We start from the raw sequence: 11699 nt of genomic DNA, 5'->3' as shown, positions 1-11699 counted from the left end.
ACATGCACATGCACATGCACATGCACATGCACATGCACATGCACATACACATATATTTCTTTGGTTCAACTCTTTCTCCCCGTCATTCCTCCCTCTCTCCTTCCACCATGCTGATGGTGTGAGTGTGTTGAGTCACATGGAGGGTTGATAATAGAACGACAGTTAATTAGTTGACAGGAGGTGTTGGTGTGTCTCTAACACTTACTGGAAATAAGGCGGCAGTACATGGAAATGTGTGGTTGCTTTTGTGTTTGTTTACAGTAGCTAGTTGTCAGTGTTGTACCTATAGTTTGTGTGTCTCTCCATTATAACACAGGTTGTCAAAGTGGGGGCCGCCAGGGGCCACCAGAGGGCCCAATTGAAGATAAATAAATACAATAGTTTTAATTAAAGTTTAATTCATAAGAATATTGTCCTAGTTTAACCACTTTCAACCTCGCATCCCTATTTGGGCATGTCATCACTGTCAAAAAAGATATGTTTTTAAATGCTCTATCTTCAAACTTTTCAAAGATGTGATGTTGCTAAAATATTTTGAGATGGAGTCTGCGGCCTAATATATAGATATAGCAAGAAGCTGTTTCAGAAAACTGTTGAACATTTTTGAGAATCCTCTGCATTATAATGTGATCATCCTGCTTACTGGAAGATCTACTCAGCAAATTATACATACGCAGGTCACCCTGTTCTACTGAGCCACACTCATTTCCTGGTTGTGTACGGCTGCCACACACCAACACTGTGATTTGTTTGTCCCGCATTACTAACAGCAACCTTTGCATGCCAAGGAGGACCCCAAAATGATATATATATATATATATTTGGCAATGGCAACTGACCCCTATCTGAAGTTAACCCATTTAGGCCTGACCTTGAAATTAAAAAAAAAATCTTCTAAATCCTCCAGTTTTCTGAAATAAATATTTTCACGATTTTTCAAAAATAGCAGACCTACTCGGTGGCGCGCTATGAGCTTGTAGATCTGCTATTTTTCAATAGCTAAATTATAACAATGTTTAAAACACCAAAAGGGGTTCCCGCCCAAAAAGGTTAAAAAAATGTTTTGTGACAGGGACCCCCAGAAGAGAAGATTTTCATAAAACACCTTTGAACATTATTTCGAAAATGTTAAATAAAATAGCAGATATAAAATGGTCAAATATATTTTTTAAAGTTGGGTGGGCCACAAGGGATATTAGAAGCAAATGTATACATTACTATATCATACATAGATTCTACTATACCCATGTGAAACTGTTTAGGATGGGCTTGGTGGAAGACAAAAGGTGTTGGAAATGTAAGGGGGAAATGGTACATTTGTACATGCTTTTTGAGAATGTCCTGTGGTTTTAACATTCTGGAAAGAGGTGCTGAGGAAACTTGGAGAATGGCTGGGACCAACACTACCAGAATGCCCACGTTGTTGCCACAAGGGGTCACCAAGGCACAACGTGCATTGGTGACTGCAGGTCTTATCACTGCAGCCAGGTTGATACTTAGAAAAAAAAAGAGCTCGGCTACACCAGAGCTCACAGACTGGACCCAACTTATGACTGAAGTCTGAAACTGCATCATTCGAATACTGAATTGCCAGGAGGAACAATGTCAAAGGAAAGTTCCATAAAATATGGGACTACTTTTATTTGTATATTAAAGGATGGTTGCATATGGGGTAGTTTTTGACTGCTAGTTGTGTTTTGTTTTGTTTGTTTTTTCTTGTCCTTTTCTATTGTGTAAGTCATGTGTATTTTGTATGCTTAATTGAAAAATAGAAAAAATAGACCCACAGTGTGTGGTAATGGTGATCATTTAGCAAGTTTCCACAGGCTCAACGTGGCCCAATGAGATTAAAGTAATACTGCATGCACGTGTCGTGTGCGCACGCAATAAAGGTGCACACACACACACACACACACACACACACACACACACACACACACACACACACACACACACACACACACACACACACACACACACACACACACACACACACACACACACACACACACACACACACACACACACACACACACACACACACACACACACACACACACACGAGTAAAAAGGCTGCTCTTATAAAAACACACAGATATTGTCACTGTGGGTTTTATTCACTTTGGTCCAGGGTTGACATCGACTGAAGTGAGTTGTCAGTTATACAAATCAAGTGATTTATATAACTGACAACTCACTTCATTACTGACTCATCCTCTCTGGTGCTCCAGTGTCAAAAAATGCCAAGCTAATAATGTCAGATCCACCAGGTGTGTTTACTTACCGTAATTAAGTCACATGAACAAAGTACAGACTACTAGACCTTGTGAACCAACCAGGCACTCTCACAACTTCAGCGGAAACTTCAATCCAGGAAACTCAGAGATGTGTTTGCAAGATTGCAGCTCTTAACACTTGAATGTGAAAATTCTTAATCTCCCTTGACCTCTTGTATGACAGCTACTGGCCTAGTCACGTCTTGGCAATGTCAACAGTGTGTCTGTCACTGCATAGTTGGGCTGTTGTCACAGGCTGTGGACTGAAACTCATTGTGGTTAGCAGTGTTTATATTGGCGTGTGCTTGCACTGTAAGGTAGCCTTCCTCAGGTAAGACTTAGGCACACAGACAAAGCCTTTATAAACACATGCGCGCACCGCACACACATCTCACCAAGTACAGCTCCTTGAGGTCACAAAGAATCACCAAGTGGTGATGTCACAGAATATCAATCTGAGCTCATAATAGGTGAAGTCATTGTAGTCTGACCGATCTCTCGTCAGTCTCACATCAGCTATTCATTATGTGCATAACCTCTCATTTGTTTTTCATCTGTGACTCTCTATATCTCCCTGTACATCTCTAGCTAGCTCTCTTTCCTTTATGTCTCTAAGGGTGGAGTATTGTCTCATACATGAGACAACCACCCATACATTCTCCCTCCTACTCACACTGGTATCCTCCCTTTGTCACAAGCCGTTCTTCCTCCTTATGTGATCATCATGTTCAACATTCCAGCCAGCCATTCCACCCTTTTTCACTCTCCCCTCCTCTCCTTGTAACCACATGAACCCTAGCATCCCTATTCTGGTAGTCTCGCGTAGCCAGACAACTATTCCACAACTATGTAGAGTCTGTCAGTCTGACTCTGGAACCACACCTCCCGAAATCCAAGCAAGGAAGCTGGCATTTCCGTTCACATATTTTTTTAAATATCTTTACAATTATTTTTTAACGTATATAGCTTGCTAAGCAGCAAGCTATATATGTTTAGATGATTTCGATTTATATTAGGATAGATTCTAGCTACTGTAAATGAAACGGAAGTGGGGTTTATCACTTGCTCATGATCAGAGCTTCCGTGTTCCAGACTGTATGCCAAAAGCGTTTGAAAATTGCAGGAGGCAACAGTCTGGCCACGTGAGACGACTATTCTGGGCACATCCTAATTGGCAAACATTCGACAAAAATAGGAAAACATTCGGCAAAAATAGCAAAAGTTTACAAGAAGACAATGTGAGCTTGTACAGTAAATTGGCTATGATGAGATTTACTGTAGGGGGAAACATGAGGGGACCATGTATACAATATACCCCTGAGGGATTCTGGTCAACTGAAGTACATACTGTATGACATAAGTAAATTCCTGATTGTGGTATAGTGCAGGTGAAGTTTACTAATTGTGGTATAGTGCAGGTGAAGTTACAAACGAGAGACCAAAATGGGGACATATCCGACACAACCTCCATGTGCTTACTGTACTGCTGATGCAGCACCCATATAAGAGCTGTATGGAAAACCTACTCTACTGTACTAGTACAGAATGTCGTATTCTCAAAATAAAACAGTCAACGTGTTTGTTCTAGTCATCTTTGTCGGTAATAAGCTGTAGGAGGTGAAAGTGGTGCAGTACGTAACATGATGTAGTTGGCCTGTTTTACATGGGCAGACTATCAGGACATTACAATGCTTCATGGACTGATCGGTTGGTTGGCTGATTGACTGACTGATCATCTCCATCAGCCCTCTTTCTACACAATGGAAAGGTTCAGAGCTCTCATGAATACAAAGAGCTCCCCGTCCTCTAACTGACTGCTGGGCTTATGTAATATACTGTTAGGACACAGTGGACGAGGTTAGACAGAATGAAACTGAAGGGGCAACAGGGGGTCAATGAGGGCAGTCTGAATTTGTCCAAAGGGCTCTCTGCCAGCTCTGCCTCCTCCTCAGTTACAGTGAGAGACTCTTTCAAGACCAAGGACCAGGAAAAAACAACATACAAGCACATCATTCATGATAAGCTGCAACCAGCTCTGACTGTACAACATTTCTTAAAGAAAAGATTATTTACTATAAAATATTGAAATATACTAGACGGTGCCCGGCTGTAGAGCACCGAGTCAGTAAAGATGGAAGTTGGAGATCCATGCCCCACCCGGCAATACCCGTTGTACCCGTGTCAGAGTACCCGTTCCACCCATCTGTCTGTGTCCCTTTTATGCCCATATATAGAGATTCCTGTAGATGTCTCTCTGTGTACCTTTATCCCTATATATGGAGTTCTGTGTCAGGCATGCCCAAATATGAAGTGTTGTGATGTCAGAACAGGCCAGCTCCATATATGGAGACATAGGGGTGATCAGGTCACCCCTATATCCCCCTATGTTCCATGGTGAAAACACTAAAGGTCTCCACACACCGGGCGCGAATTCGGATATTTAAGCGGCGTTTCTCCATCGGTTTTCCGAAAAACGCGGCCGGTGTGCAACCACCTTAAGCACGTTTTTTTTTTGTAATGGTATTATTGTTTCTGAAATTAATTAATTGAAATGAATCACTTAAAGTCCCAGCTCTAATATATTTAATTTAGACTTTCAACATCGTTTTTGGAAAGAGACTCAAATCAAATTCAAATCATACATATCATACATACAGTACACATATTATTGCAGTGGTTTTCAAAGTGAGGTCCAGGCACCCTCTGGGTTACTTGAGGGTGTTCCAAATGGACCCTTACAGGTCATTACTCTGAGAGTGTACAAATGTTGTACACGGTTTCATTTGTACAGGTCACCCCTATATCTCCATACTGTATATGGCCTGTTGACAGAGGCCTTTTGTGGCGGTTCTGGACAACCTTGGGTCCGACCGTCTGGAAGTCCGACCGACTACACTGCACTCCCTGTGGGGGTGTGGAACACGTGTGTCCAATTTGAAGTGGGTGGGGCGAACAGTTCTCGAGTTACGTGGATTACAGACGTACGTACACACACAAACTTGACAGATCTATGTAGAGCTGTCAATCGATCGATAGAGGGAAATTCAGTCTCCATGGCAATTATAGCAGAGAAGAGAACAGATAATATAGAACAGATAATATAAACACGTATATCAAAAAAAGTAATCCAAGATACTTAAATGTCATCCTGCAAAATAACATCAAATTCACGTCGCTCTCTTTTTGTGTCTCCTTACTGTATGTGTCCCCCTCTGCTCTGACCTACATTTGCAGTCCCTGGTTACTCTGCCAGTCTGTGCCACTATAACGTTACAGTTGGGGCCTGACTCTGCCCTGCCCCAGAGTTACTGTAGAGTTATGGGCTCACAGAGAATGCCCATTCCATAGTCATGTGATACAAATGATCCGCATTCTCATTCTATGTACAGTAGTCTGTGGAGTGTGTAAGGTACAGTATATGTTGGTTTAGGTACAAGCATGTGTGTGTGCGCGCGCGGCGTGCACATGCAAATGTGTGTGTTGGACGGAAGAGGGGCACATTATGCGTATCTGTATGTGTGTGTATTATTACATTATGTATGCTGTGTACATCCGTGTGTGCTCATCATGCCAGCAGTGTCTCAGCTGTCTAACGTTTAGACAAACATAGGTCAAAGGTCAAAATGATTCTGTTCCAGTGTCACCGCATTGCATTGGAAGCACCTGGCATAAATACATTTTTATTACCGTAAGCAATGAAATCCTTCGTTCGGTTTCTTTTGGATAAATGTATTAATTAATTTATAGCTGTGTAATAAGTGGGATAATCAATGGGGAGCATCTAATCACCCTGTCGGGGTTCATTTCTCAATAATGACAAGCTCCCCATTCATTATCCCTTGCACATTCATTCATTGATCATGTGTATTATTATTCTCCTGTCACTTGCCAAACATGACAAGAGGTGATGTAACGTCAGATCCATAACATCTAGTGATAAAGCCAGGCAGTGCTGCCATCCTGAGTCTAGATTAGAGTCAGACTGATACGAATCTATCAGTTCATGGTGGAGTCTGCGAAGAGGCAAAAGTAGAGAGAGCATATCGCCATATAGCTGGTGATATAGTTGATATGGTATTCCTATTTGGGTCATATATAATTTACTATAATTATGGGGGCCCTTGATATGAAAAGGTTCGAGTACCACTGCTATAACAGCACAGGTTTTTCATTAAACTGTTTTACATTTCCACAAAGCAAAATAAAAAATACATACCTTTATGAGATGCTTGTTGACCCATTTAGTAAAAGTTTTCTTCTGTACCCGGTCTCGCTCATCTGAACAACAAAAGGAGAGGGAATGAAGGGAAGGAGGGGATGAGAGAGACAGAGATGGAGAAAGATGAATTATTTATTATATAACCCAAACAACCATTACAGTGCAGAAGTGAGAGCTCATCTGAAAGATGAATGTCCTATCAAGATGCTACACACGTTTTCTCCAAACCTGCACACAGTAACTCAAGGTCACACACACACCCCCACCCCTTCCTGTGCCATGACAGTGCCGATGGCAGAACTTCTGAGTGACGCATAGACAGACGGTTGGTTTGGATCATAAGCGTGCTATTTCCATCTTCACAGCAACCTGCTTGTCAGGGAGACCCAGTGACGCTAATTGCTATGGATACCATAACCACTGATTGATGGATTTCTCCTCTGTGCTCAATACTATATTTTTTGGAATCGTGTTGGAATGAATCACTTAAAGTCCCAGCCCTAATATATTTAATTTGGACTTTCATTAAAAAAAAAGTCAAATCTTACATACTGTACGGCGGTACACATATTATTGCAGTGGTTCTCAAAGTGAGTTCCAGGGACCTCTGGGTTACTTGAGGGGGTTCCAAATGGACCCTTACAGGTCCGTAACTCTGAGAGTGTACAAAAGTACACGGTTTCATTTGTACACTCTCAGAGTTATGGTGGTCCTTGAAATGAAAAGGTTGGAGAACCACCACTGTGTAATAAACCAGTTCCAAATGTGATGGAACCGATTCCGGTTCCTCAATGTTGGATCCGGCTCCTCTGATTCCTACGGATCCTGATCCCAACCCTAGAAGCACAGCGTTGGTATGAACGGAAACCTTCACTCTATACATTTAGTTACTGTATATGGTTTGTACAAACACGTCTCTATACTTTTGTCTTTTCACCCTGTATCAAAGGATACAGCAGCATTATTCATCCACAGCAAGGCAACATCCTCAAAACAACGGAAGCCGCGATGAGGTGAGGTCAAACACTTTCACCCTCCCACAGATTTCACACATTCACCACAAAGTAGCCAAAGCAAAACCTTTAGGCACACCCAGAGATGTAGACCAAAAGGGAAGAAACTAAACACAAATCTTGTTTGGGCTTGACTCTTATCTGTTTTTTTTTTACTGTTGCCTTCTGCTGTGTGCCGTCAGTCTAGAGCGCCAGTGGTGCGTCATCCACTGGTCAGGGCATGAGGGGCAGTGAGGTAGACAGGCCCAGAATAGAGCCTGATGCTGGGGGACATGTCAGCGCTATCTACAGTACAGTGCACCCCCACCCAATCCCACTCCTCACACCCGTGGACCTCTTCCTCTCCAAGCCCCGCTCTCCTCATATCAGACTGTCGGGAGAGAACGCAGACCCTACCTCGCCCCTCTCCCTTTCCCGCTTCTTTTCTATCACACTTCCTCTGAAAGCAACGGTAAAACGATCCTTACACAATGAGGTAATATGTTTTTCCACTGGACCATAATATGATACACATGGCTTGTTATGAGGTCAATGTTATTATATTATAATAACATTGACCTCATAACAAGCCATGTGTATCTCCGAGCAGAGAGTTACAAACACAATTCTACAAAATAAGCCACATTGTTACTGAAAATTATAATTTAATCATAGTCACTACCGAGTACCGACCTCATACAGTAGCTTCTAGATTCATACACCTGTATGTTCATAGGGGAAAGAACTGTATGGAAGAAATTAAGTGTAAAAAAATACTTTTCAACTCTATCTATAACCGACAGAACAGGACTTTCCCTCCAGTCAATCAAAGTGTCTCAGCTCCAACCAATCAGAGGGCCAACCATGAAGTATTCCTCCCACTTCCTGATTGTTGTTTACATGGTTGCTGTGGTGACGCTGTGACAGCGCGCAGCCATGTGGAGAGAGATACGCCACCTCACTTCCTAATTCAAAGATACGTCTGCACAAACACGCGCACACTCACACACAGTCACACACACACACACTCCATAAGCACCTATATGACACACAATTATTTTACAGCACCTATTGTACATGTCCAACCTGTACTCTATGTAAATACACTGACTGACAAGGCTATTTGCTTAACCATGTCAACACAGACACCAATACTGTAACTGTATGTTGGTGTCTGTGGTCTGCTAAAGTGTAGGCTACTGCACCTTTACAAGCAATTGGTTACTTCAAAAGGAGAGAGCTTTAGGCCAAAATACCTACAATTGTTACAACTCAGGGTCACTTCTCAGTAGGACACGCACCCGCTCGCTGTTCAATAGGAACGGTTTACAAAGAGAGGGCCAGCCTTGGGGCCAAGACACACACATTGCAGTGTTTCAACATACTCTTGCAAAATGGTTTCACATAGTGCAACACGCCTCCTCCACAAACCTGCACGGGGAACCGAGCAGGTTGGCCCAGAGGATCCTCACACACACTTTGACATGGAACTGAACCAACAAGTGCATCAAGGTGAAATCAAAATCAAATGCTTTCTCTTGCCTGTGCAAATACAGACAAGTTGCAGAAGTGAGGTCAAGGTGTGGCTTAATTGAAACAATTAAGGAGTTAAATAGCAAACCACAAGTATGTAACGCAGAATCGCAGGAGACTGACATGTTAAGAGTCGAAGTAAGCTCAACAGTGAGATCACACACACACACACACACACACACACACACACTGTACAGTGTGTGTGTGTGTGTGTGTGTGTGTGTGTGTGTGTGTGTGTGTGTGTGTGTGTGTGTGTGTGTGTGTGTGTGAGGGAGAGAGACAGCCACGGAACGGCACTCATTCAACTACACAGGAAGGCATTGTTCAGATACACAGTCTAAACACAACACAACACAACACAACACAACACAACACCAGACTATTTCTAATGAGGGCTGCACTACCAAAATCCTGACACTGCGTAAAACACAGAATTCTGCAAGATGCATTCATCGATACAGTTCCTGTTGAGTAGTACAACTGATGTGAACAAATCATTACTGTCCAAATACAGACATACGCACGTGCTGTCAATGCTGTCACAGAGGGCACGGTGGCAGTATGTAAACAAGGATGGCAAACACCACACACCTGCTGTACGGGCATGTGAACAGATTGACACACAAACACAAATGAAAACAGCTACTGACCTGCACAGCACATGAGTGAGTACAGGTGAGCATTGAGATGACATTCATTACAGTACTCTGGCAACATTGTGTCCACACGTTCAGCAGTCCTTATAGCAGTTCATGTAAAGGGTAGGTAATCCAGGAGAGAAGCCAGTCTCTGCTGTACACGTCTCCACAGTACAGTCTCACCAGCGGAAAGGGTAAGAGTTCCACAAGCTTTCGCGAGTGTACAATAGCTCGCTTACGCAGCAAGAGAACTGCCTGCATCCCACAGTCGTTCTCTCTCTATCGGTTACTCCCGCTGCGGTCTATTCCATTACTGCCATGTCAGTCCACTTGGCCAGTGCTCTCTCTCTCTCTCTCTCTCTCTCTCTCTCTCGCTGTCGTTTGCTATTTCCCGGTAAGCAGTTGCTCTCACACGTGTGTGTCAAAGTCGTAGCACTGACTCCTCCCTCCTTTGGACCAAAAAGGAACTGCCTCTCTCTCCTCCCTCTCTCTCTCTCTCCCTCCCTCCCTCCCTCCCTCCCTCAAGGACTTTGCTCTCTATTTACTTGCACTCTCACTTGCATACTGCTGTCTCACCAGTCTGTGGCACTCTCCCTCCATCTCTCCCTCTTTGTTTGCAGAAAAGGACAGACATGTGCTGGCTTAAAACATAGCTTCAGGGATGGGGCTTTTTCTCCATCTCAATCCCTTTCTTTTTTCCATTTATACCTGAGTCATCCACCTTTTTACTCTGTGATGGTAGTACAGTCTTCTTGTTGTTCAGGTTTATTGTGTGTGCCGAGTAATTGTGGCGATCTCTATTGATTTCTCCTTTATTCAAGCAACTTCTCTCCTAAATAAATTATTCGGGACGACCTAGTAATGGACTGACTGAACAGAATACATGATAAAAAAAGGTAATGTTTGTTCTCCTTTGGCACTCTGAGCCTCTTTTCTCCTGTTTGTATTGTCCGGGTGCAGATAAAAACACACCGTAGTCCTGAGAGGTTATACACTTGAATGTGAATAATAAGGAAGTGCAAAGAAAGAGCAATACTTTCATAAAGCCCTGGACGTCCCTTTATGATGATGTAATCTTGTCAAGTGTGAGTCTGGTCTTTTGAGTATGCGTTCTGGTTACAAACGTACACACACTGCACACACGCACGCACACACACACAGCTCTTCAAAGTTGACAAAAAACAGACACAGTGAGTCCTTGATATCGCCTTGTATGTCCCTTTGTTCTTTTCCTTCAGAGCAGGTTTCCTGGATATGCTTTAGTGTGAGGGTCCTGTCCTTCAGCAGATCTGCTCTCTGAGTTCAGGGTCTTCTTCAGAGTGACTCAGTCTGAGATTTGACTTCAGTCTCAGCAGGAAAAGCCCCTCTGGACTGATGACAACATCTAATTTAATACAGAGAGGAAAAATAGTCCCACGGAGAGGCAGGTCAGATCCGGTGCTAGTGTGTATCTAGGGAGATAGATGGCTCGAGTCGGTGTGCATGTTGGTCTATTGAAGACAGCCCTGATCATATTTCTGGCCTCGTTCCAAAAGTCATACTTTTCCAAAAGGATATGGCGATAATGCGTTGAGTGCACCCGTTGTTACACAATCAGCAACGTCAGACACACACGTGTTCAACATTTATCTCTGCTGTCAAAGCCAACAGTGTCAAATTCATATTTTTTAAATTAAAACCTCCTCTTTTTCCATAGACACCATATGGCTCAAAATAGTATCCAACAAAAATAATCATCATCATGTTTTTGTAAAATCAACATGAGCCGATCGAGCAGGAGAAAGACAGTAAGTCAGTGCCAAAGTGACGCACGGTCACGTGACCTGGGCCAGGAAGTCAAGGATGGCATAATCAAAGCAACAGCACAGTAGTAGGTACGATATGTGGTAGTACACCGAGCACAGCAAGTGTACAATACTAAAACTAACACAGGTGCAGTACACACACACCTCAGCTGTCTAGACTTGCACACAAACAGCAAGCTCACAAGAGTTTTCAAAAACACAAACACTACTCTCCCTCCCTCTCCACTCCTCTTTCT

General features: G+C 43.0%; 1 protein-coding gene across 1 annotated transcript in view; it reads right to left on the bottom strand.

Annotated features, from left to right (window-relative positions):
- Positions 1-11699, bottom strand: part of macf1a (microtubule actin crosslinking factor 1a) — a 270236-nt gene that overhangs the window by 166385 nt on the left and 92152 nt on the right. Inside the window, 1 exon segment of the mRNA XM_079522797.1 lies at positions 6493-6554. Within this exon segment, the coding sequence (XP_079378923.1) occupies positions 6493-6554 (62 nt within the window).

The sequence above is a fragment of the Electrona antarctica genome (assembly GCF_951216825.1).
Source record: "Electrona antarctica genome assembly, chromosome: 15".
Taxonomy (NCBI): Eukaryota; Metazoa; Chordata; class Actinopteri; order Myctophiformes; family Myctophidae; genus Electrona; species Electrona antarctica.
The sequence above is the reverse complement of the archived record's forward strand: the minus strand, read 5'-3'. Positions and strand labels throughout refer to the sequence as shown.